At 49.5% G+C, this 27500-nt stretch overlaps 1 protein-coding gene across 1 annotated transcript in view; it reads left to right on the plus strand.

Annotated features, from left to right (window-relative positions):
* LOC142575771 (LIM homeobox transcription factor 1-beta-like) overlaps nt 1-27500 on the plus strand; it is a 248658-nt gene that overhangs the window by 104460 nt on the left and 116698 nt on the right. The window contains exon 3 of the mRNA XM_075685405.1: nt 1487-1796. Coding sequence (XP_075541520.1) covers nt 1487-1796 — 310 coding nt within the window. The remainder of the gene's footprint in view (nt 1-1486; nt 1797-27500) is intronic.

The raw sequence follows: 27500 nt of genomic DNA on the forward strand, positions 1-27500 counted from the left end.
AGTACCATAGGATAGTGGTAGTGTAGCCACTTAGCCGTTGCTTATTTAAGGACGGGAAATGCACGCAATTTTCGGACATCCTCTTGGCGACCATCTCCGCCAGCCTTAAGGAGCTGAATGGTGGACGAGAGTCAAAAGACCGACGCATCCAATCAAATGAAATGGGCCTCTTACAAAGCATGCAGTTCCAGTATATCGCGTTCAGTTTCTTCATTGACATTTTTTTCTTTCTGTAAGTTAGTTCCGTGGACTTGCCCGTTTTGACAACGCTCCTTGCCTCCACTTATTCTTATTTGTTGGTGGCGAGTCGCCATATAACAAGCACGTCGCAAAGGTACGGGGCCCGCATTCACAAATTAATAAAACTTCCCTTTCCCTAGTATCGTCAGCGATTGTTCATCGCCGCAGTGATCGCCTTATTGTTATACAGATCACCGTCTTGAGTGCCCGATGCCCGAAAGCTCGCCAATGAGGCAACTCTCTATTCTGTGAAGGCAGGCCAAGGCCTCTTCGCTGTGTATACAATCAAGCTGCAATGCATCTAGCAAGTACGGAACCATACATGCGTCATTTCTTCCTTACGCCTTCGCAGGAATGCCAGAATCCCTCTACCGCAACCACATAAATTTGAAAGGGGACAATGAAGCGATCACGTCGGCTTGGGTAGAGAAGATAGTTTATGTTACAACAATAACGCAAGAAATGCCATTCTTTGCGACACAACATTCGACATTGCTTGCTCGAATAGATGCTGCTCCTCTTACTTTTGTGAATGCAAACATTAATCTATCCGGTGTACTGACCACATACTGAGCTCCAGACACAATTGAACAGGTCCAAGTCAGATATGAACATGATCAGTGTAGTTTAGCACAGCACAATTCCACACCGGAGTCGCGACTGCCATGCAGTGCCCTTCATACGTTTCAACTTAACGTAAACGAGCACAATGCAAGGGCCTAATATTGCTATAAATATTATGCTCAGTGATTCCAGTTGTGTGCTGCGAGTTAATGGCATGACGTCTTCGTGCGGGCCCGCACACACGCATACGCAACAGCCTTAAGTATCTTTTTTGGAGTATCGCCCCGTTTCCATCGAAACCCAAATGGGTACGCCAGTTCCAAAAACCACAGTGAACGAGAAGCCGCGCCTCCTCGTGAGCCTAAGTTAGCTACATGATCTCCCGCCCCTCGTGTGACCGGTATAGCTCGTGCTCCACCGTTAACCCTAACCGAGCTTCATCGGAGTTATTTTTTTTTTTTTTTTTTACAGCTGGAGGAAGAAGGGGAGACAGCTGCCGCATAAAGCTGAAATTTAAGTGCCGCTAGCACCTGCACATTACACCTCACTTAGCCTGTTCAGAGTCGGATTACATTTGTCCACAAATACCCACAGGAAAGGACAAAACCGATGGCTGCCGAGCGGCTCGATGACGCTCCGGGAACCTTGAACGAGCCCGATGCGTCGCTTTCGTACCACGCAGGTCCCGAGAGTCGCATGCGCAAGGGCAGCGGCTCTAAGAGCCCCTCGTCATCGTCGGGGGCACCGGGCGGCTGCCCCGTGGCTGGCGACGACGCCCCGGCGACGGCCGCCCCGGCGTCCGGCCACCCGTCGGCTGCTGCCGCGTCCCTGTGCGCCGGCTGTGGGCTGCCCATCGTGGATCGGTACATCTTGCGCGTCATGGAGCACTCGTGGCACGAGGCCTGCCTCCAGTGCTCCGTGTGCCACGCGCCGCTCGAGCAATCCTGCTACTCGCGGGACAGGAAGCTCTTCTGCAAGGCCGACTACGACAAGTGAGTGGCGATCCTGTACATATCCAAAACAAACTGCTCTTTGCAGTCGAGCCAAGTGAACCCACGCACGTAACCGACTGCCCATATCGCTGTCATAACATGTCACAAGGCTAAGCGAGCGTACCGAGTAGCCGCGTGCTATACAAAAAAAGAAAAGAAGAAAAGGAATTCGTTGAAACGAGCATTTGTAGAAGTTCGCACTGTCGCTCCTTCGGCCGGCTTTTATAGCTCGTGGAAAAAAGATCAGGTCGAGAAACGTTGGTTTGCGGAGGCTTTTTGAGCTTGTTACAAGGGCTCCTTTGAGAAACGTCACCTGCGCCGGTGTCATGTATCCATTGACGCTGTCTTAACTGTCGATTCGATTTTGCCATCATGGCCAAGAGAATGAATGGAGAAGGGATTGTTACAAATCATGGCACCCCACTTACACGTTAGCGAAGACATGCGACCTTTAATATGCCTTGGTGATCAGCCGCCAGCCTAACTCTGTCGATGTCTTTGGGTGGTATGATTTCAGTTTGGCATGACGTAGTGTCTACTGGAGTGACGGGCATCATATATCAGCACTGTCGCCAACTGCAGCGGTGTGAAAATAACGATGTGTGACATTAATTTGGAGATATCTCTTTCCGCCGGCTTCGCGGATCCACCTGCACAGAAAGCGATAACCTTGGAAAATATTGATCAACAAAATTGCTGTGAGCACAGTAAGTGTTATAATGAGTGCAGATTTTGACTACGATCGTGCTTAACTTTTATACTTCATACTGATATACCATGCTCCTAGCTGTATTTACTGAAGAGGTACTGACTATGCGAGAATATTGCGGCTAAATCTGACAATCTCTGCGAGTGTTTGACTTGGCTCTGCGAGCGAGGTCAAACACTCGATGAAATACCGGTTTCGGCATGATCAGCTGTCCGAGGATATGCCGTACCCGCCGAGCAGTGGATCCGTTCGCGGTTCTTAGATAAACTCGTTGTACAAGTTGCGCTGCATGCATGGTCACCAAGTCACAATATATATACATATATGTATAGTTAGAAAAAAGTACAGACGCACGTTGAAAAGCAAAAACAAATATGTAATTTTGACGTTTCACTCAACAAATATTTGTTTTCCTTTCAACCTGCACTTTTTCAAATGATTAAACACCGGATCCAAAAAACTGCTTCCTTCATATATATATATATATATATATATATATATATATATCAGACCAACTGCTGACATCATGCTATATGACATCAGTAGCTATATATAGAGTACGTCAGCGTTTACTATTGTACGTGACGTCACGTCCAGCCATATTGTGTCTTGAAGGGCTTTCTTCTTGTGACATACTTTATTCTCAGATGTATTGTTTTGAGTCGCAGAGGTCCTTGAATTTGACCTTCTGTCATCGGCACGAGCAGGGCTTACGAGCTAGACAAGGTCTTTGTTGCTGAGTGCCTGATTTCTTATGTTCAGATTGTCACGTAAACTGCAACCTACTTCCAAATGATGAACACAAATATATAAAGTTTTCCCATGGAAATCTGTTCCCTCGAGTGGGGCCAGCCATCACACAAAAATCATGCCGAAGCATCTGCGTGTTTCATGATATTTTATCGCTTCATTATACGCGTATCATTTTCCTTCCGTTGGTTGTAAAACGCTGCTATTGTTGATTTGCCCAACCTTTCTCAGAGTACTATCTCTTTGACTACTACACGAAATGCTTTCCCGCGAGGTAGTCACTTAAGCCAGAAACACCACAGCCCATATACGGGCTCATCGTTCAAACAACTCGTCGCATACTACGCGGTGCTGCCGTACTTTAACGCTCACATCTGCCTCGCGACTATAGTTGCTGCTTCCTGGCCAAACATTTTTGTTTAACTAGGAAGTTAACACTAGTCGCTAACTCCGCGCGTGGTATTAGCAACGAGAAACTTATTTTCGTGCCTCGCCCTGCACTTTCGTCCCGGACGCATGACGACGCGAAAAGTGCGTCTCGGCCGCGTCCCTGCGAGGTGTGACAGTGCAAGTGTTACGCGGTTCCCGGTCGTGTGTAGAAGCGCCCATTATCGTCCCCTCAAGAGGCCACGCGCCAAGTCGCCTCTCCCAAACGCCTGCAGTGTATATACACACTACATCCCTTTCGCCTAGTCGTCGGCCCTCTGTCTCGCCATTCTCTTCCATTCTCTGCACCTCTTGCGCACCCGCTATCGTTCCTCGGCGTGGGCGGCCATATATATTGGCAGAGTTCGAGCGGTGATTCGAAGCCTCGATGGGCCCGATGGTTCCGCGCCTCCTCGTGCCGTACCTTCCTAATGGCCTTCTGGGCCCCGACTCCCCGCAGCCCCATGAATATATCTCGGGCGCCCATTTGGATCCTAACGGCCCCCCCCACTCCCCCTCCTCTTCGCTGGGCTCGCGCGCCGTAATCGTATCGGCCCGCCCGCCGGCGCGCGCTCGATGCGAATTCCCCGCCCTCCAAATACGCGTCTAACCTCGTCTGCGCTCGGCAGCGCTACATAAGCTGGCACGGCGGCCTCCTCGCCTTCAGGCTCGTGCGTCGTGCCCAGTAGGTGTATGTATTTTGCCTGCGCGTTCGAGGTCGACCCTCGAAGAGCGATGCCCACGAGGGCGCACTAGAGAGTAACGCCCTTTGCGGAGATCCTAGCGGGAGCCAGATTTACGATTTCGGCAGCGGCGGCGACCGCGCTGATGGCGAAATTTAAAGACAATGGCGAAGAGATTCACCGACCGTCGCGAACGCGAATCATGTGCGCGCGCGCGAGTTTTCCGCGCTCCCCATAACTTCTTCTCCCCTTTCTCTCGGTCCTGTTATCGTCTCGGTCCTGATCGAATCTATTCGGTTCACTCTCCTCTAAGCATTAGACGTACCCTCTAAGCAGGGACGCCAGTTTTACGAAGCCTTCTTTTTTTTTTTTATCTACGCAAGTTTGTTGACTTCCCTTGGTCATCACATAGAGGAGGAACGTGACGGGCTAACTGCGTCAGAAACTGCAGTTCAAAGAACAGGAACTCAAATATGTCTAGGTACTCTGCGTAGCAGACGTTAAACAACTGAGCCCGTATGATGCCAGCCAATCAGCAACATATTATTAGCTAAGGCGACAGGCCTTACGGGAAACAGCACTTAAGAAAGGTGAGCTTTGTGAATGCCGCACCAGATGATAACAAAAACATAATGAGACGATAACATAACTTATGGTCAAAATTCCGATCAAACAGTAAAATTACAGTCCACGCGAAATGCACCTCATCATGCAGAGCCATCCTTCGTTTCCTCGCTCCTTCATGTCTTACGACACTTTTCCCACGTTGTAACGATGCCGTTCACCTGTACGTTCTTGTCATCTCCGCGTAGAATGGGTGCGTACTTCTGTACCGGTTTCCTTCAACAGACAAGGAGGTTTGTAAAATTTCGCTGAAGAAATTGCTTCCACGCTGTTCAAAGTGCAAGCGCCGCGGGGATCAAACTTGAGCAGCATTCCTCAACGGGTCCCATTCTCGACTTCACGCGGTAACCGCGTCCACCTACGCACTGCAGGAGTGTGTGTCCATGTTGGATTCTTTTTCTGCCATGACCCTATGCTGCCTCCCTCCATCTTTCGCTCCCTGCGCACGCCCACCACCCAACCACACACGCGCACATGCACACACGCAGAGTGAGGGGAGATAGATAAGAAAGTTTCTCCGTCCCCTTTTCTTGATTGAGTTAGGCTATGCGATAGTACTTACGCAGAAAATGAGTGATGAGTAGAGCAGAGCTATGCGAAGATGAGCAGCTAATATGTGTTTTACTTTTGGGATGCAAGCGTATGAATGCAGACACATATTCGCAAAAGAGATTTGTTGGGACAGCTAATATTAAAGCATACTTAAACAGCGTGAGAGAGAGAGAGAGAGAGAGAGAGAGAGAGAGAGAGAGAGAGAGAGAGAGAGAGCAAGGACAGCAAAGGCAGGGGGGCGCACCAGATGAGCACCCAGTTTGCTACCCTACACTGGGGGCGGGGAAAGGGGAACAGTGGGAGAAGACTCTTAGCAAGAAGCGGAGTGGCCGTTCTAACGCTTTTAAACGTACATATGGTAAGACTACAATGGCAGCAATAGGACAGGTATTGGGAGGGGGGGGGAGGGGGGCTACACGTGTGGACTTTCGTGACTATGCATAAATCACTCGGCCTAACGGGAAGACAGATCACTCCGTCTTTCGCTTCGCGTTTCTCCGCAAATTTGTGCATCTTAAATATGCGCGATACTACGCGGATGATGTCACAACTGAGCAGCCACTAAAGAAGACATACACGACAGATCGAAGAACAGGTGTGAAGAAAGTCGCCGGGGCAAAAATTAGTTAATCGTCCCGTTGTCACCACCCGACCCGCGGAAATATTAATCATATCCAAGGGTCCAGTCTATATAACGCACTATTGGGGGATTACTTAAGCTGCAAACTTGAACACTGTCTAAAATAATCCCTGCCCTATAACGCATGCGCATACAGTTTTGTACAGCTGATTTAAGAGCCGAATAATGACGGGGCGCGAACGTCGTAAATAGCATGACATAAAATCCCACTCGTCCTACCATAAGCTCCTCATGGACAGCAGCATTCCAGGTGGACAGTATGAGGACTCGCATGAAAGCGCATTGAGAGGATTGTGAAGAAGAAGACGCGCCTCGCGGCACAGCCGCATCGCCAACGCGCGGCTCGTCTCGCCTCGCGCTGTTGATTGCTGGCGTCCGTTTGGACAGTGTTTCGGGCTGCTTCGCCGTTCCCGGTTGCTGTGCCTTTACATTAGGAGCCGCCAATAAACCTTTTCTCAGTATAAACATATTGAGAGGTTAGTGTCCGCGTCGGCGTGCAGTTCTTAAACAACAATAAAGGAGTTTGCTACTATAAAAACGTAAAAGAAAAGAAACGTAGAAAAAAAAGACGCTCCTTTTTGTATTGAGACGTTAAGTCGAAAGGTTACACAGCTCACTGCGGTATTCTTGTAGCTCGAATAAAGGCCAGCTACGTGTATATATTACGTGCACAAAGATTCCGTATAAGGCACTATTTCAATCTCATGATATAGATTCCTCGCAAGGCAATGAAATCAGCCAACCAGTAACGCTAGAGCACTCGAAGGGGGTAATAAGTTAAAAAAAAAGAAAAGGAAAGAAACCCATCTAAACAACTCTGTTATGGCTCGGCTAAACCTGGGTCATGCGTCTTTTTCTAAGCTTTGAATTTCGCCTTTCCCGCCTTCCTCTTTCAGTTGTTTTACAATTCTACCCCGTCCACACACCGCTCCATTCGAGATTTTGCAAACGCCCCCATATATATTATAAAAATTTCCCACTGCGTACGCTTGACGTGTCAGAAACGGGAGAGCTACAGGGAGTCGGATACAGCTATCCAGAGACATCCGTGCTGGAAAAAAAAAAAAAGAAGAGGCTGCCTGCGAACTTGGAACAAATGCGCGTATTCGGTCAGCCACTTTTCAACAGGGGTCCTGAAAGCTCAGTTCGCGGTCAACAAGATACCGTATAAACATTTCTGCTTGCCTGGGTGGAGGTATCTTTGAAAATAAAGTGCCATCGTGCGGAAAAATAGAATGACCGGGCGCCGACGATAAGCAGCAGCCAAGCTAGTTTTTCTATAGCGCGTTCGCAGCTTGGGTGTTTTTATTTTTTTTTTTTCCTTAAATGGCGTTTTTGAAGAAAAGTTTCTGCGAAGGGTCGCGCTTGGTTGAGCGTGCAGCGGCGGCCTGTGGTCACGCGTTCGGGGGGCACAAAAGTGCGGCGGGGTTCGGTTTCAGTGCAGAAACTGTTTCGCTTCTTTGATTCGCGTATCGCTGCGAGACCCACATCTATAGGGCGTATCACGCAACGGAAAGCCTGGTGGGAGCAAAGCAGACGCCGGAAATATTCATGATCTCTCTTTTTGTAGGAGCTCGTCATTCCAACAGGGCGCCCTGCGAGCCTCATGCCGACGTGGTCGGCGCCCTCTATACTTTAAATTCACTTTAGCGGAGAAAGTGCTGCATTAATTCTGAATTAAAGGTACGTAGCTGTTGCGACGTGCCTTCAATATGAAGCTTTAGTATGAATTTCAAGTGAAAAACAATCGTATTCAGTCGCTAAAGCAAAATCACTCCATTTACGCATGACGCCATCTTCGTTGCGCATGATTTTTTTGTCAAAACGTTTGAAAGAGACGAGAGAAAGGGAAAGGGCACGGCGGTTCTGAAAAGGAGGTCCGGTTTGATATCCTGTTCAGAAAGAAAGGAAAAAAAGTATTCCACAGATATTCAGCGAAACCTTATTTTTTCTTGGTATTCGTGGCGTACGATAACGCTACCTTAATGTCTTGTAACAGTGTTAAATGTACAACGCTGCTTGTAATTCTCGCAGTATATGCAGGCGGCAAATTATGACCAATCGAAGCCGAAAGTTTGGCTTCCCTATGCGAACATCTCAGGAAGCGATGAGCACGTAAATCTAGTTTTCGCTGCTGCGCACCCAACACAAGCCTCCACTCGATCGTTTTTATTCCGTTGAGAAATTTTAGCGCGACAAAAATTGTGCCCACAACCTTCTTGGCACAGACGCGCGGAAATGTGCGCGCTGTGCAGCAGGTGCTCGCAGCTTCAGTGAGTGAAACATTAAACCTGGACCGTGCTCACACTAGCTTTTCGTTTCTGAGCACGAGGTCGCGGGATCGAATCCCGGCCACGGCGGCCGCATTTCGATGAGGGCGAAATGCGAAAATACCCGTGTGCTTAGATTTAGGTGCACGTTAAAGAACCCCAGGTGGTCAAAATTTCCGGTGTCCTCCACTACGGCGTGCCTCATAATCAGAAAGTGGTTTTGGCACGTAAAATCCCAAATATTATTATTATTAGCTTTTCGTTTTTAAAAGCGAAAAGCTTTGTAGGATGGCAGCTTTGCTTTCAACCCGTTCGTCCTTACCATTGGTCAGCACGTCTGTTGTTACTAGCCATTCTTTGTAGCAACGGTCTGCTCAAGTCCTTTAGGGCTAGTGAACCGTGCGACCAATTTTGACAGTTGTAGCGCGTAGTATCGCGCTATTGAGTGAATTCTTTCTCGCTTTACTTTTTTTATTTGTTTCTTATATCGCATTTTATTCACTTTGTCCCTTTCCCCAGCAGAGGGTAGCCAGCCGGTGCTTACACTGGCCAGCTTCCCCTGTCTTTCCTTCCCTTTTTACTCTCTCTCTTGTGGCAATGGCTCTCTTAATCGAAACAGTGCGACAGTTCCGCGTAGTTATTTCTTGTACCCACTTGTGAGAAGCACTAGGAGTGCATGTCTTAATAAACAACGCACTTGTGTTGCACCAAGTCCTGCAATATCTGTATAGTTCAGGATGCAACGTTTAGCTCGTTTTTTTCATGTTCATTGCAGCATGTCAGTAACACTCCAGTAAAAATGCTCTCTACGTATTAAATCACCGCGGCACCTTCACGTTATTTTGTTCAGTATAGCTCGCAGAAACGCGCTCTCAGCGTTACACAATATGTGAACGGTTGCTGAAAGTATCGTCACAATGTATCAACTCAACTAATAATCAACATTGAACACTAAATACGAGGTTTCCCGTCCGAAAGACTCACTTTCACAATGACAGAAGCTGTAGCGCAGAGTTGCAGATTAGTTGTCACCCCCTGGGGTTCGATATTACGCAACCAAATGTCCGGTACATGGGTGTTTCGAACCAGAAACCTAACCTTCGAACTTTGCTCAGTACTCACCGCGGCGGATGATAACTGACGTACAAGCAATATCGCATGTTAGTAATGCACTCTGCGATGAATGACTTTCAGGAATACGTTTTGCTTTCATTACATGTAAGAAATATACTGGAACTCTTGATAACTGCATAAATTACATATCTTTCTGCAGACAAGTGTTCAATAAATTTCCAGAGAGAACGAAAGAGATAAAAGGAAGGCAGGGACGTTAACCAGTAAGAAGTCCGGTTGGCTACCCAGCGCTGGGGAAGGGAGAAGGGGAATAAAACGAAGAGAGAGAGAGAGAGAGAGAGAGAGACGTGCATGCACAGCACTACAGAATCAAAGGCACTCGCACAAGCCAGACGTTCTCAGAAAGCACAAAAGGGCCTTCACTGACATCTGAGTGAATGATCGGTGGGGACAGTGTTCTAATATTGTCTGTCACTCGGAAGATGATAATCTACTTTCCTGAATTCGTTGGACATAGGTTGTCTTTGTGCTTCAAATTGAGGACAGTGGCACAATAGGTGGTCAATGTTCTCCTCCCAGCCGTAGACATCACATGCCGGACTTTCAGCCATTCCAATTACTGCTGAATAGGCTTTCGTGAAGGCAACTCCCAACCACAACCGACAGAGAAGATAAATTTCCCGTTAGTTACGAAAGAAGTAGTATACATTAGATAAAGTAAAAAGCTAGCTTGCCGTAAGGATTACGGTTTGATTTAAGGTGACTCGTGGATTGTTTTCTCTACCACAGCATTTGTCTGCTTGACATACAATCATTCTGACCCCTGACCCCTCATTACTTTTTGTTTTAATATTTGTTTGCTTGTTTGTTTGTTTGAGGTGGTGTCTGTACAGATACCAGAAAGCGGGGGTTAGCAGTTTGGACTCCCCCGCAGTTGCGATAGCCTGAGATCAAGGTAGGGAAGGCGTATACATTACAAACGGACCGATACATACAGACAGGGGCGTACATTATGAGAGGGCAGCTTTTCCTGGCGCAAGCACCGAAACGCGACTATACTGGCGAGCAGGATAAGCAGCGCGAAACGCTGGCGCGCATCGCAAGACCCTCGCAAAACTGAAAGAGGTGAGCGGCACGTGCATCCAGCTAACAAAAAAGGGGAAAATGGAAAAAAAAAAAAGAAAGGCAGGAGAAAAGTAAGAAGCTGAGGACCGGAACGCCAGGCACAGGGCAGCAACAAAAGCTGCGGACAGGAGTGACACGACGGAGGGAGAAGAACGGGAAGGGGAGGAGGGGAAGGGGCCCAAGCTGTGGCACCGCCGCGAACGGAGCCGGGGCCGCGTGGGGTGCCTCGCTCCATCTCCGCGACGAGCTGTTGTCCGACAGCGGAGCGACTTTGAAAAAGCCCGTGCCTCCGTTGGCTGCAGCGGGGAGAGGAGCCACCCCGCCGGCAGCCAACGACGCCTCTTCCCCGCTCGGCTCCCCGTTTTCTTCTGCTTTCTGCTCCTGCCTGCCGGTGCGCGCCAGTCCGCCGGGAAAGCCGAGGCGTGCGCCCAGCGGCTGCTTCCAAGCCCGGGCTGTAGCGACACGAGCGGCGATGCCTATATCCAGAAAAAAGGCAGGCTATAGTACTCAAGTTTGCACCGAACTTACTACGCAAGTACAAAATAATTTATACGCGTAAGCTGTTCGAAGGGGGTTACATCAATGCTCAAGCTTGCACCTAAAGCCCGCGCAGACCTACTTTCCTTCAACGGTCCCTCGAAGTCTTCCTTTGTGACATAATGCTTTCGGTGATCTTTGCCTCGACTGCGTCCCAGATGTAGAATTCGAGAGAGTTTTCAGTGTACCAGGAAGGTTGCAGAGGATTTGTAACCCGCTCTCTTCACCCATCTTAGGCCGTCTTTATTACCGTCTTGGCCATGACTCGTGTAGTCGTTGGGACTTCGCGTTCCAAAGCGAGGCCCGAGCTATAGTATTGGAGGTCGAGTTAAGGACTCTCGATATACCTAGCCCACCTAACGAGAAATCCTAATAGACGTGCTTTCTTGCAATCGGCGCCCATCGGAATTTGACTGCCGCAGCTACGAATTGAAGCGGCCAGCTTGTAAAAGCAGCGGAACGTCATAAACGCTGAGCCACTGAAGCCACATTCCTCGTTTTCGTTATACTGGGCAAGTATTTACTCGAACTTTAATATTCATCAACTCACGAGTTTCGCCTCTTTGAATTAAGGACACTTTGCCACCTTCCATGCGCGTCGTGCTTCGCCAGCAAAATAAATCAGCTGCAGTAGCTCGTTCGAATGCTCGGCAGATTTCGTGAGTTGATGGCTCAATCAGTAGATCAGATGTTTAAAAAGGTAAAGCTCTGAAGCTTCGAATCTTGGCTCCGCCAGCAGTGCAGCGTATTTCTTTTTTTTATTATTACCTGAAGAGCGATGATGGATAGTTCTTGTGCGGGTTGATCCACGCCTGAAGGATCTTAAACCACTGCCTTCACAGGAAACGTAGAAGACAGCGCTCTATTTCATCGCAACGGTACTGCTCCGTCAACGCTCCTGTTTTCGCACTGACGTTGAGCCAGAAAGCGATTATCGTCGTTCGAAATTGAGATCGTAACAGTCGTTAAATGTTAAGGCTAGAAAAATTGGCAACATGGCGCCACGCTCTTTCAAACACGCGCATTTTGTTTTTCACCAACTCACGTCGCTTTTCGCCGAGTTCCTTTAATTTCTCCGTAAGTGACCGTGCCTAAAAGTTTATTCCACCGGAGGAAACGTGCGCCGGGCCGCCAAGAGATTTTTCAGCACGCCCTTTCCACCAGTGACAAAGGCGATTGACGAAGAATCGTTTCTGTTTATCGCACTTAAGCTATACCTGAACAAAACCAAGACAGTGTCTTTTGAAACGAGTGCTCAAGACTCCACCATTGGCTCGCATATAACGCGCCGCCAGCAGCTTCCCCTTCATATGTCCACGAAGAGTGATAAGTGAAGTCTCTGAATCCTTATATTCCCTCTTTCCTGTCGCCCAGAGTAGGGCAGCCAAACATATGCATTTCTGGTTAACATCTCTGCCTTCTCCCTTTCTTTCCTCTTCCCCCTTTGTTAAATGTGTGAGGGCTCCTTTGCCTGCGAATGGCGAGACAGACAAAAGGCTGTTTGCGAGAGTTCCTGGTATGTTATACAAGTTCCAAGGCCCTGGGGAATAATAAGATGGTATACTGACCATCTAAATGTCAAGATTGTCAAGAGCACCCCTCGGGGACAGCACCGCACAGCCGAAATACGTATATGGCGAAGACGCGGAGTAGCCTGCATACTTTGGCAAAGACTCTGCTTCAGGATGTCACTTTGTAGCCTTAGCTTAATAAACTCTTTCTTTCTTTTGGTTTCCTTTTTACTTTCTTTTTGTCATAAAATATTTTGAAGCATTCGACAGCAAGATATCTCTACTGAGTGGGAGAACTGTGTCCTCTCAAACGCATATCAATGCCTGTTTTCGCTTTTTCGCTAGAAAAGCTGAAATATGCCACAGGTTCTGCCGATTACAGTGGTGATTTGCTCCTATACAAGTATAGTATACACCTGCACGTGGTACAGAGAAATTGCGGACACGCCTGGACCAGTAAGCCTGATCACGAAAACATGCGAAACCACTGTGTGAGCCTTTCTTTCTCGTAGCTCAGACGGGAAATGCGACTAGGATATTGAAATTCTAACAACGTAGCGGTAGGTGACAAGCCTGAGTACGGAGAGGCTCTGTCTCAAACGTTTCGTCGTTGTTCCCGCATTGCGAAACACCCGCGGAACGCCCCGCGACATGCTATTTCTCAATTAAGTAATCGTGAAATAGTCGCGATGAAAAGAGGCGCTGACGCACCGCTTCTAACGCTTCAGAAAGAGCTCATAAAAGTTCTTTTTTTCTCAGTGCGCAATCTCCCACAAAATCGGAATGCAGGCTCTCTACAATACGAACGACACGTTGCGCATAAAAAAAATTCCGTGCAGAAAAGGAAGGGTAGCTTTTAGATATATATATATATTTTAATGCGATTTCCTTTCCTCTTGCCGTTCTAATCAACCACTGATGACAGAGCGCCACCCAGTTTAGCAAACCGCGAACGACGGCCGGCGGCAGTCGCAAGCCGCCGCCGCCGCCGCCGCGCACTGTTGTCCTCACCGTCGTCGCGTGTGCCGTGACAGCTATTCCCAGCGACAACTATTCCCTCTTTTATATTTTTCCACCTGCCAGGGTTCTTCTAAGCAAGCTTGGAGCGCAAAAAATCACGTGACCACGCGGCACGTGACGCTCAAATCGCGCGCACGTGCGCTCGCGCCGACGAACTGCGTGCCCCTCGGCCTCCTCCCGCGAGTGCCAGTAGCGATCGACTCGGCAAGCGTGGCGGGGTTCTCGAACACGATCCTGAGCGCACGCTTTGGCGGCGGTGCGGGCGGAAGCGGTATTGTTATGAAAATGGGGCCCCACTGCTCGGCGGTACAGCAGCAGCGCCGATGGGGGAAAACGGCGCGTCACTCCCTCCTCATCTCGTCTCGCACTACACCGTTGCGCCGGGAAGCCGTGGCGCAACACGCTGCCTCCTCGTCTCACCGCCGCCGCTCGCTGGCTCCAGCCGTCGCCGCTGTCGCGCTGGCGTTCTTTTGCCGCTGCGCACCTCGCGACTGCGCTGTGCGCCCAAACGGGACGAAAAGCGCGAAGATCGGGAGCCCGCGTACAGGGAGTTGTGGTGGGGGGGGGGAGGGGGCGGATAGAAGACAAAAGGAGTGAGCCGGCCCATGGGGGTTAGCGAAACGAAAGGCACAGCCTTACACGCTTGTTTCAAGCGAGCCAGGAAGCATTGTACGTCGTAGGATCGTGGAAGAGAGGGGGGGGGGGGCGGCAGAATTACGCGCTTGCGGGCGGTAGGCGGGGGAAAGGCAGTACACAGTGCGGAACGCAGAGCGAAATAGACGCAGCCGGTTCAGGGGAATATCAGCGCGGGTAAGAGGGCGTGCAGGGGCGGTAAAGCGCCGTGAGTCGTAGGAGCGGATTTCGTTTGATCGGTTCTTTGCTGCTGACTGTCATTTATCCGGCCGCCGCCGCTGCCGAAATGCGCGACCGGTGGTGTCGCTTCCTTTAGCCGCGCGCGCGCGTGGCGAGACCGGCTGGAGCGCAAAAAAAAAAGAAAAAAAAAAGCGGGAAGCAGGAGGGTCGACGGGGAAGAGGGCGCGCCAAATGGAGCGAACAATTCGGAATGGCGCGTACACCACTCGCCGTGGCTGTTGCTCGCGTGCGTATCGTTTGTGCGGTTTACTTTTTTTTTTAAACAGCGTGCTGCAGCTTGCGCATTGACGCATCACCGGACAACGCGCGTCTAGCTCGGACCGATGGGCTCCATCAGTGACAGGCCAGCCAAAAGGGTACGCGGGCGACAGGAAGAAAATAATTGCAGCAGTGAGCCTTATTTTCCTTTCCCTTTTTTTTCAAGTATTTTGATGATGCAAAGTTTATCCCCTAGTTCTCACGATTTATCCGCAGTTTATCTTTTACCTTATTACCTTACATACCCGTATCACACGTAGAATGCAACTGGAGGCACGGACATTATTTGGCCGTAAATTTCTACGAAGGAAATGCAAGCTGCTGTTGTCCGCAAAGAAATGCAGATGGGAAAAGCACCTTACACGCACTGTCAGCAGATACTCGACGCGAGAAAGCGTTGTCGTAACAGCAGGCGCGTTTATCTCGTTGGCTCTGTCTCTCTTTTGACCGCTTTCGATGTCATTAGTTCTTCAAGCGAGAGCTTTGGCCGATGTCCGTCTACGGGGACTTCAGGGCGGAGTAAAATATCACTTTGCTCGCCGGCGAAGCTACGCCCCGACGCGCTAACCACCTCGACTATTTCCACGGTGTTCTAGTGACAAATGACGATGAAACTATTATGTGAGTGCCAGATTATCTTTCGTGCTATGGAGAGACAGGGCCGGCCAAGAAGCGCTGTGGTAATTTGTGTGCTCGACTAAAATATGTTGACGCTGTCCGGTAGGGTGTCCACGAAAATAACACACACTTTGAATTATAACAAGCGCGTGCCTGTATCAGCTCGTGCTTCAGTCCGATGTATTCATTGTACGTTTTCTACATGTCTGCCCCGTATTCTCCGCATTCTATAGAGTTCAGGCCGCGCTTATTATTCGTAAACTGGTAGCGTTAAATATGATGGTGCCACGAAAAATTTGCGACGTAAGTAACCAAGCACGCTGTTGCGTTTCGCCTGCGACACGTGGTTTTGCCGGCGCGACTGCGGCGGGGCGGCAGACATTTTGGCCCGATCGTCGTCGCCGCAACGCTCATCGGCAGGTGTTTCCAGGCGCGACTGCGGCGATGCGACCGCAAAGGATCACCCTCTCATTCCAGTCATTGTGCCCGAACCAGGCGATGCGAAAGCAGGGATCATCCTCTCATTACAGTCATTGTGCCCGACCGGCAGCGCTACGACAGGGTGCTACGAGATCGTGCTCGACATGGTGCTACGGCAGCGCTACGACAGGGTGCTACGAGATCGTGCTCGACATGGTGCTACGGCAGCGCTACGACAGTGTGCGTCACCATTAGCCCATTGTACATTCACGTGCTCGTCTTTTGAGGGGTTCCTTCTTGCCCTCAACTGCGAGAGTATAAAAACAGCTGCCCCCGGACGCCAAGAGGAGGGCTCCGATTTCTTCTGTTGAGTGAAGTGCTCTCCCGTCTCTCTACTTCGGTCAAACCTGACCGCCAACTCTTTGCGATGTTAACATAAACAAGTTGTTTCGTTGTTACCAGTCGACTCATGCTTTGCCGGGACCTTCGGATGCTTCCAGTTGTACCCCAGGCCGCCAGGCCAACGCTACCCTTGGGGCTTGCGACCCAGGTACATCCACGGGCGTCAGCGCCGAGTTCCCAACAGATCGTACCAGCGGTGCGATCAAAACATCTGGTTGGCAGCGGTGAGATCGCCTCCGACTTCAAACAACTGTCTGCCAGCGGTGAGATCGCGACAACGGAGGCCAGCAGCGAAGAGATGCAGTTGACTGTATGCTGAGCAGCTCATCGACGATCCGGGAGCAGTGCAACGAGCCCTGTGTGATGACTGGTTGCCTGCAGCGGAACGACTGCGCTGGACTCTTGGCTGCGAGGTTTGGTGAGTGCGGGACTTTCTTCTTCTGAGCTTTGCCAGGCTTTTTGTTAGTGTCAGAAACAGAGCTGGTAATTGTGGTTGTCGTTGCTGCCGGGTTAGTTTGCGGCAAGACAATAGTAAGCAGTAGAGAAAGCAGCATTCAGAGCAGCCATGGATTTGAAGTCGTTGCGCAAACCGAAATTGTTGGAGCTTGCAAGAGAGTTGGGTCTGGATGTCTCAGACAAACTAAGAAAACCTGAACTGCTAAAGGCTATTCTTGAGTTAGAGGCTGAGGATGACGAGCTGTCGGAATGCCTTGAGACTATTGAGGAGAGGTCAAAAAGACAGGAGCGCGAACTTAAAGAGCAAAAAGAGAGACAGGAGCGCGAACTTAAAGAACAGAAAGAAAAAGAAGAGCGTGAACGTAAAGAACAGAAAGAGCGAGAGCAACAAGAGAAAAAAGAAGAGCGCGAACACGCTTTGGAAATGAAGCGTCTCGAGGTAGAGATGGAACGCGCTCGTAATGGAAGTCAGGCACACGGTGCAGGAGAACGAGTATTGTTCAAAATGACTGACCTGATGCGGCCGTTTAAGCTTGGAGAGGACATTGGTTTGTTCCTGGTTAACTTTGAGCGAACGTGCGAGAAGCAGGGGTTCTCTCGGGAAACGTGGCCACAGCGCTTGCTCACTTTGTTACCCGGCGAGGCGGCCGACGTAGTCGCTCGCTTGGATAGAGAGGAAGCAGAGGATTTCGACAAAGTAAAATCGAGTCTGCTAAAAAAGTACCGGCTGTCTGCGGAGGCGTTCCGTCGGAAGTTTCGGGAAAATGAGAAAGGCAGAAGTGAGTCATATACAGAGTTTGCGTATAGGCTTATGTCGAACATGCAGGAGTGGCTCAAAGAAGAGAAAGCGTTTGGTGACCACGATAAAGTTCTGCAGTGTTTCGGGCTAGAACAGTTTTATAGTCGGTTACCGGAGAACGTGCGATACTGGGTCTTGGATAGGCCAGACGTTTGTACGGTGGCTAAAGCCGCTGAGCTAGCCGAGGAGTTTGTGACGCGTCGGGCTCGCGGAGCTAAGGACGGTCAAAAGGGTGAATTTGGCTCGAAGTTTGAGAGGCCGAAGTTCACGCCCATGAGATTAAAGGGGGACACGCGTAGTGAGGATGCGAGTGAAAGCAGTCCGACCAAACGTAAAGAGACGGCGGCAGCCAAACGCAGAAAGCGGTTCGAGATGAGGCGAGCGGGCGTTTGTTATACGTGCCAGAAGCCGGGTCACTTTTCGGCGCAGTGTCCGGAAACAACACCAAAAGTTGTGTTTTTTTCAATAGGCAGCATTGACGAGAACATGAAGCTTCTCGAGCCTTACATGCGAGACCTCCTCGTGAACGGGAAAGAGTGCCGAGTGCTTCGCGATTCCGCAGCTACGATGGATGTAGTTCACCCGTCTTATGTAGAACCCCATATGTTCACGGGCGAGTGCGCATGGATCAAGCAAGCCGTGGAAGCTCATAGCGTGTGTCTGCCGGTAGCAAAAGTGCTTATTGAAGGACCTTTCGGAGCGCTTGAGACGGAGGCGGCAGTGTCATCTATGCTGCCACCCCAGTACCCGTACCTATTTTCAAACAGGTCCGATCACCTCCTGCGCGAGAAGGGGCTTTTGTTTGGTGAAGCTAGTGTTCAGGCCTTAACCAGATCGAAGGTTCGGGAGCTCGCTGCAAAGGCGGTAGTTGCGGGGCCGACGTTATCAAACAACGAAAAAGGGTCAGAGGCGCAGCAAGCTGATATTCAGAGCACGCCCGAACTGAATAAACTTGAGTCTGTAACGTTAAAGGCGCCAGATACTGGAGAGGAAACGCCCGACACGGGAAAGTTAGAAGAGCTATCTACTGATTTGCTCATCGCGCCTACGTCAGACGGACTTGATAGGTTGCTAAAAGTCAGCCGGACGGCTTTGATAGCCGAGCAAAAAAAGGATGGCAGCCTGGAAAACGTGCGCTGCAATGTCAAAGAAGGTATCGCCAGGAAAACTGCGCGTTTTGTGGAAAGAGGTGGAGTCCTGTACCGGAAGTATCTAGACCGCAGAGGAGTGGAGTTCGATCAGCTGATCGTGCCTCAATGCTATCGTCAGGATCTGTTGCGCTTGTCACACGGGGGTTCGTGGTCCGGACACCTTGGAGTTAGAAAACTAAGGACCGTCTCTTGCAAGAGTACTATTGGCCAGGGTGTTTTCGGGACGCAGACCATTTCGTGAGGACATGTGACACTTGTCAGCGGGTGGGCAAACCAGGGGACAAATCGAGGGCGCCGTTGAAATTGGTACCTATCATTACGGAGCCTTTTAGACGGCTCGTTATTGATACTGTGGGACCTCTGCCGGTAACAGCCACGGGGTACAGACACATTTTGACTGTGATCTGCCCAGCGACAAAGTTCCCTGAAGCAGTGCCGCTTAAAGAACTCAGCTCAGTTGAGATAGTTAATGCACTACTGTCCATATTTGCGCGAGTTGGTTTCCCTGCGGAAATCCAATCAGATCAGGGCACAGTGTTTACTAGCGCTTTGACGACAACTTTTCTCGAAAGGTGTGGGGTAAAGCTGTTACACAGCTCAGTGTACCACCCACAGTCGAATTCCGTTGAGAAGCTCCACTCCGTCATGAAGCGCGTGTTGAGAGCGTTGTGTTTTGAACATCGAACTGACTGGGAGCTGTGTCTGCCTGGGGTGATGTTTGCTTTAAGGACCGCGCCGCATGCGGCTACGGGGTTTTCGCCAGCTGAACTGGTGTACGGTCGCTCGCTTCGATCTCCGCTTCGCATGCTTCGAGAATCGTGGGAAGGTAGGGGCGACGACCCAGTCGTGGTGGAGTACGTGCTTAAGCTCCTCGAACGCTTAAGAAGGGCACAGGAGTTGTCAGGTGAAGCAATGACAAAGGCCCAGCAGAGGGCCAAGGTTTATTATGATCGGACAGCCAGGGCCCGTCGTTTTGAGGTTGGCGATGAGGTCATGATATTGCGCACATCGCTAAACAACAAACTAGACGTGCAGTGGGAGGGCCCAGCACGAATTGTTCAGAAACTGTCGGACGTTAACTACGTGGTAAGTCTGCCAGGAAAGCGGAAAGCACAGCAAGTTTACCACTGTAATCTGCTCAAACCTTATAGACAAAGGGAAGCAGTGGTGTGCATGATGGTAAACGTTCCTGAAGAGCTTCCGGTCGAGCTTCCGGGACTAGGCTCAGTGACGAACAGGGAAGACACCGGTCAAGTCATTAGTGACCTTATCAGTAAAGCACCGCTGTCGCCCGAGCAGAAAACCGAACTACACCAGCTATTACAAGAGTTTCAAGGTCTGTTCTCTGAGAGGCCTGGTAGGACTTCTGTACTTACTCATGATATAGAACTTACCTCCACAGAGCCAGTACGATCCAAGGCGTATCGGGTGTCACCCCGCCAGAGCGATATTATGGAGGCTGAGGTAAAGAAAATGCTACAGCTCGGTGTTATTGAGGCAGGTGAGAGTGATTATACCTCCCCTTTGATTTTAGTTGAGGTACCGGGCAAGGAACCTCGTCCTTGCGTCGACTACCGCAGGCTTAATTCCATCACTAAGGATCAAATTTATCCGATCCCTAACATCGAGGAGCGCCTTGAGAAAGTTAGTAGCGCTCAGTTTATTTCCACCCTAGATCTTGTCAGGGGTTATTGGCAGGTTCCACTTACAGAAGAGGCTAGTAGGTATGCGGCGTTCATTTCACCAATGGGAACATTCCGTCCTAAAGTGTTGAGTTTTGGTTTGAAGAACGCGCCATACTGTTTTTCAAGTCTCATGGATAAAGTGTTGCGGGGACAGCAAGAATTCGCTTTACCGTATCTAGACGACGTAGCGATATTCTCCGCATCCTGGTCTGAGCATATGACACACTTGCGGGCAGTGCTAACCCGCCTGCGCGAAGCGGGCTTGACAGTCAAGGCTCCTAAGTGCCAGTTAGCACAGGCCGAGGTTGTCTACCTCGGTCACGTGATTGGTCAGGGTCGTCGCCGCCCCTCTGAAATAAAGGTGGCCGCTGTGCGAGACTTCCCGCAACCGCGCACGAAGACCGATATTCGGTCGTTCTTAGGTGTCGCCGGCTACTATCAGAGGTACATCCCTAGGTACTCTGATATCGCGGCTCCCCTGACGGATGCTCTAAGAAAGTCAGAGCCTCAAACAGTCGTCTGGGACGAGACCAAGGAAAGAGCTTTTAGCGCCCTAAAGAGTGCCCTAACAAGCCAGCCTGTGCTACGATCGCCAGACTATACAAAAGGGTTCGTTGTTCAGTGCGATGCTAGTGAGCGAGGCATGGGCGTTGTACTGTGCCAACGGGAAAATGTAGAAGTAGAACACCCCGTCCTGTATGCTAGTCGTAAGCTGTCCAGTCGTGAGCAGGCGTATAGCGCCACCGAGAAAGAGTGTGCGTGTCTCGTGTGGGCCGTTCAGAAATTGTCATGCTATCTAGCCGGCTCGAGGTTTATCATTGAGACGGATCACTGCCCTCTCCAATGGCTGCAGACCATCTCTCCCAAAAATGGCCGCCTCCTGCGCTGGAGCCTCGCTTTACAACAATATTCCTTTGAGGTGCGTTACAAAAAGGGGAGTCTCAACGGTAACGCCGATGGCTTAAGTCGAAGCCCCTAACGTAGGAATCAGCCTCAAAATTGTTTGTTACTGATGTTTTTCTTCCTGAGGCAGGATTTTTTTAACATATTGCTTTTGTTTAGTGTTTCAAAGTGATGATATGCTTTCTAGTGCAATTTTTCAATTTGTGGACGCGTTCTGAGTGATGCTAGACTACTGTAAGGAACTAGGCAGTGGTATAAAAAGGGGAAAGAGCCTGGCAGGGCTTAGTGAGGGTTGTGCCGTGCTTGCTGACTGAGCGGTTGAGTTTCAGCGTAGTTCTAACGCTTGCCGGGAACGAGAACAAAAATGTGAACTCTCCCGAAGTCACTTTGCAGTGTCCCGTGCGAACCTGAACGAGAGAACGAGGCCTTCTCTGTGCGCTGCGCTCAAGAAACGTCGAGGGACGCCCGACTTCGGTTATGAGCATCATCGAGCGACATCCCTCCGGACAGCGGATGCAGTTCCCTGTCCATCGGGATCTCCTTCCCCCGGCGGGGCGGTCTGTTGCGTTTCGCCTGCGACACGTGGTTTTGCCGGCGCGACTGCGGCGGGGCGGCAGACATTTTGGCCCGATCGTCGTCGCCGCAACGCTCATCGGCAGGTGTTTCCAGGCGCGACTGCGGCGATGCGACCGCAAAGGATCACCCTCTCATTCCAGTCATTGTGCCCGAACCAGGCGATGCGAAAGCAGGGATCATCCTCTCATTACAGTCATTGTGCCCGACCGGCAGCGCTACGACAGGGTGCTACGAGATCGTGCTCGACATGGTGCTACGGCAGCGCTACGACAGGGTGCTACGAGATCGTGCTCGACATGGTGCTACGGCAGCGCTACGACAGTGTGCGTCACCATTAGCCCATTGTACATTCACGTGCTCGTCTTTTGAGGGGTTCCTTCTTGCCCTCAACTGCGAGAGTATAAAAACAGCTGCCCCCGGACGCCAAGAGGAGGGCTCCGATTTCTTCTGTTGAGTGAAGTGCTCTCCCGTCTCTCTACTTCGGTCAAACCTGACCGCCAACTCTTTGCGATGTTAACATAAACAAGTTGTTTCGTTGTTACCAGTCGACTCATGCTTTGCCGGGACCTTCGGATGCTTCCAGTTGTACCCCAGGCCGCCAGGCCAACGCTACCCTTGGGGCTTGCGACCCAGGTACATCCACGGGCGTCAGCGCCGAGTTCCCAACAGATCGTACCAGCGGTGCGATCCAAACAACGCTGAGAGATTTATTGATTATGTATGGAAAAAAGCACCTATAGCATACCTGGTCAACTCAAACAGGGTAGATTACTATTTCTCACTGCCCCGTTTCAAAGGGGATGCCAATAAATGAACATCATCATCATCATCATTACTCAGTGTGAAGTGTCCAGGCTAGGTTTTCAGTAATAGGGACAGCTAAGCGCTTGTTTGAGTTATCAGGTTGCCTCAAACTATTCCTATTAATTCATTCTGATCTGTATTTAGCTCATAAGAACGCGAAGGAAGTACGTTGCGTGTTCCGAGTGAGCCCCGTGGCTTTCAGCCAGAGCCGTGATGCATATATATATGATGCCGTGACATATATATATATATATATATATATATATATATATATATATATATATATATATATATATATATATATATATATATATATATATATATATATATATATATATATATATATATATATGTGTGTGTGTGTGTGTGTGTGTGTGTGTGTGTGTGTGTGTGTGTGTGTGTAATGTTCAGCGGCGCCTTCTTGTTTCATTTCTACTCACCACGAGAACCACACAAGCTACCCTAAGTATTTTCGATTTAGTCACCAGTGGGTCTATATGGATATGGGTGTGCATGTGCATATGCGAGTATGTGGGTTCATGAGAGTGTATATATAGATATATATATATATGTATGATGCATATGTGTTTGCATGTATGCTGTTGCCGAATATTCTGTAGGGGGGGCTGCGGGCCTCGTCAAGCTGCCTCTACTGGAGCAGCTTTTACTTGCAGCCTCCTCCATCAAGTAGATGGAAATAAAACTATTCTATTCTAGAAGCGGCACTTCGCGCATTCGTATACGTCCGTGACTATGAAAATATACGGAACGGTTTGAAGCAGTCTAGTAAACAAAGCACGTGTTTTTCTAGGTGGGATAAACTGCTGCGTAATCGATGCCACGGAAACACGTCGGAAAGTTCCGTAATCGAGTTAGGCCGGTTATACCGGTCAGTAGTACTTTTTTTATTTGTCTTTGTCGCGCCGCACATTATCCTCATGCCAGCCACAAATTTTTGTCGCGCATTGGTTTCCTATTTCAGCACAAACTACACCATCTTATGGGGAGATTACAGCAATAGAATCACCCGCGAACGTCGCCTTGCATGCGACCACATTCCGCAAATTTGTTGCTCTGACGACCGTTGAGAAATTCACTTGAAGCTACACTGTGTACATCTGTGCTGCGGGAAGAAACCAGAACACCACAAGACTGGGGGACTGAATACACAAAGCGTTTCAATCGTAAGTGCTTTTTGGCCAACTGATATGTTCAATACGACGATTGACCGGCATTTGTTTTTACTAACAGCTGTAGCGCAAGAATGTTTTTACAGCGAAGCTGTACATGGTTAGTCAATTCGTCCGTCCGTCTGTTGCCTGTATGCCGAAAACTCTTCCAGCCCAACCCCATGCGCATGCGCGAAAAAGCAAAGAAGAGAAAGGGAGGCACGCCATCGGCTGCGGCAGTTGCGACTTCGTTGCTCTCCATCGCAGCCGAGCGCGCGCGCACCATATTCTCTCGGCCTCCGAAATGGGTAGGCCACACGTCATGCGCACTCCTTAGGAGCAGGCAGCTTTGCATCAGCAACACCAAGAGGAAAACCGGGAACGAGCTCGTCTAGGCCGTGCAGATGCTGTAGCCCGGGAACAAGAACAGGCTCGTGCTGCCGAGCGCAAGCAGCAACTGCGTACCGAGGACCAGGCAGCCTACCAAGCCGTCGTTTAATGAAATGTAGGGATTAAATACCCATTGATAAGCCCCCGAGGTGCAGCGGTGGCGTAGAGGTAGAACACTCGCCTCGGGTGCAAGAGGACCGTGGTTCGAATCCCGGTGCAGCACAATTTTCCACCGGATTTAAAAAAATCCGCGTGTTGATATAATTGCATAAACTGGCCTGGAGTGTGGCCTGATACCGGTGACCAGGACCGGTAACGCACTCCCTCACCAGAGCAAGATTGGCCACCCTGGTGCAGTACTTGGCCATAACCTCCTATATGAACACAACAATCAAACCCCGGCCCTCAGCAGCTGCGAAGCAACTGACCACGGCGGCGGTCAGACCTGCAACGCAGCAGAGGGTGCTAAGAATCCCTGGCTACGGACAGGCCGCCATTGGATTATGAACCTGGCAACGTTTAACACTAGAACGTCATCTAGTGAGGCGAGTCTAGCAATGCTATTGGAGGAATTAGAGGGCAGTAAATGCGATATAATAGGGCTCAGTGAAGTTAGGAGGCCAAAAGAAGCATCTACAGTGCTAAAAAGCGGGCACGTCCTGTGCTACCGGGGCTTAGCGGAGAGACCAGAATTAGGAGTCGGATTCCTGATTAATAAGGATATAGCTGGTAACATACAGGAGCTCTGTAGCATTAACGAGAGGGTGGCAGGGCTTGATGTGAAACTTAACAAGCGATACAAATTGAAGGTCGTACAGGTCTACGCCCCTACATCAAGACATGATGACCAGAAAGTCGAAAGCTTCTATGAAGACGTGGAATCGGCGATGGGAAAAGTCAAAACAAAATACACTATACTGATGGGCGACTTCAATGCCAGGGTAGGCAAGAAGCAGGCTGGAGACAAGTAAGTGGGGGAAAATGGCATAGGCTTTAGGAATAGCAGGGGAGAGTTATTAGTAGAGGTTGCGGAACAGAATAATATGTGGATAATGAATACCTTCTTCCGCAAGCGGGATAGCCGCAAGTGTACGTGCAGGAGCCCGAACGGCGAGACTAGAATTGAAATAGACTTCATACTCTGCGCTAACCCTGGCATCATAAAAGATGTGGACGTGCTAAGCAAGGTGCGCTGCAGTGACCATAGGATGGTAAAAACTCGAATTAGCCTAGACCTGAAGAGGGTACGGAAAAAACTGGTACATAAGAAGCCGATCAATGAGATAGCGATTAGAGGGAAAATAGAGGAATTCCAGATCAAGCTACAGAGCAGGTATTCGGCTTTAACTCAGGAAGAGGACCTTAGTGTTGAAGCAATGAACGACAGTCTTGTGGGCATCATTAAAGAGTGTGCAATAGAAGTCGGTGGTAACTCCGTTAGACAGGATACCAGTAAGCTATCGCAGGAGATAAAAGATCTGATCAAGAAACGCCATTGTATGAAAGCCTCTAACCCTACAGCTAGAGTAGAACTCGCAGAACTTTAGAAGTTAACAAGCGTAAGACAGCTGACATAAGGAAGTATAATATGGATAGAATTGAACAGGCTCTCAGGAACGGAGGAAGCCTAAAAGTAGTGAAGAAGAAACTAGGAATTGGCAAGAATCAGATGTATGCGTTAAGAGGCAAAGCCGGCAATATCATTACTAATATGGATGAGATATTTCAAGTGGCTGAGGAGTTCTACACATATATATACAGTACCAGTGGCACCCACGACGATAATGGATGAGAGAATAGTCTAGAGGAATTCGAAATCCCACAGGTAACGCCGGAAGAAGTAAAGAAAGCCTTGGGAGCTATGCAAAGGGGGAAGGCAGCTGGGGAGGATCAGGTAACAGCAGATTTGCTGAAGGATGGTGGGCAGATTGTTCTAGAGAAACTGGCCACCCTGTATACGCAATGCCTTATGACCTCGAGCGTACCGGAATCTTGGAAGAACGCTAACATAATCCTAATCCATAAGAAAGGGGACGCCAAAGACTTGAAAAATTATAGACCGATCAGCTTTCTGTCAATTGCCTACCAACTATTTACTAAGGTAATCGCAAATAGAATCAAGAACACGTTAGACTTCTGTCAAGCAAACGACCAGGCAGGATTCCGTAAAGGCTACTCAACAATAGACCATATTCACACTATCAATCAGGTGACAGAGAAATGTGCGGAATATAACCAACCCTTATATATAGCTTTCATTAATTACGAGAAAGCGTTTGATTCTGTCGAAACCTCAGCAGTCATGGAGGCATTACGGAATCAGGGTGTAGACGAGCCGTATGTAAAAATACTGAAAGATATCTATAGCGGCTCCACAGCCACCGTAGTCCTCCATAAAGAAAGCAACAAAATCCCTATAAAGAAAGGCGTCAGGCAGGGAGATACAATCTCTCCAATGCTATTCACAGCGTGTTTACAGGAGGTATTCAGAGACCTGGATTGGGAAGAATTAGGGATAAAAGTTAATGGAGAATACCTTAGTAACTTGCGATTCGTTGATGATATTGGCTTGCTTACTAACTCAGGGGAGCAATTGCAATGCATGCTCACTGACCTGGAGAGGCAAAACAGAAGAGTGGGTCTAAAAATTAATCTGCAGAAAACTAAATAATGTTTAACAGTCTCGGAAGAGAACAGCAATTTGCGATAGCTTGGGAGGCACTGGAAGTGGTAAGGGAATACATTTACTTAGGGCAGGTAGTGACGGCGGATCCGGATCATGAGACGGAAATAATCAGAATAAGAATGGGCTGGGGTGCGTTTGGCAGGCATTCTCAGATCATGAAGAGCAGGTTGCCATTATCCCTCAAGAGAAAAGTGTATAATAGCTGTGCCTTACCAGTACTCGCCTACGGGGCAGAAACCTGGAGGCTTACGAAAAGGGTTCTACTTAAATTGAGGACGACGCAACGAGCTATGGAAAGAAGAATGATGGGTGTAACGTTAAGAGATAAGAAAAGAGCAGATTGGGTGAGGGAACAAACGCGAGTTAATGACATCTTAGTTGAAATCAAGAAAAAGAAATGGGGGGGGGGGGCATGGGCAGGATATGTAATGAGGAGGGAAGATAACCGATGGTCATTAAGGGTTACGGACTGTATTCCAAGGGAAGGGAAGCGTAGCAGGGGGCGACAGCAAGTTAGGTGGGCGGATGAGATTAAGAAGTTTGCAGGGACAACATGGCCATAATTAGTACATGCCCGGGGTAGTTGGAGAAGT

This window comes from Dermacentor variabilis, chromosome 1 (assembly GCF_050947875.1).
Source record: "Dermacentor variabilis isolate Ectoservices chromosome 1, ASM5094787v1, whole genome shotgun sequence".
Lineage (NCBI taxonomy): Eukaryota > Metazoa > Arthropoda > Arachnida > Ixodida > Ixodidae > Dermacentor > Dermacentor variabilis.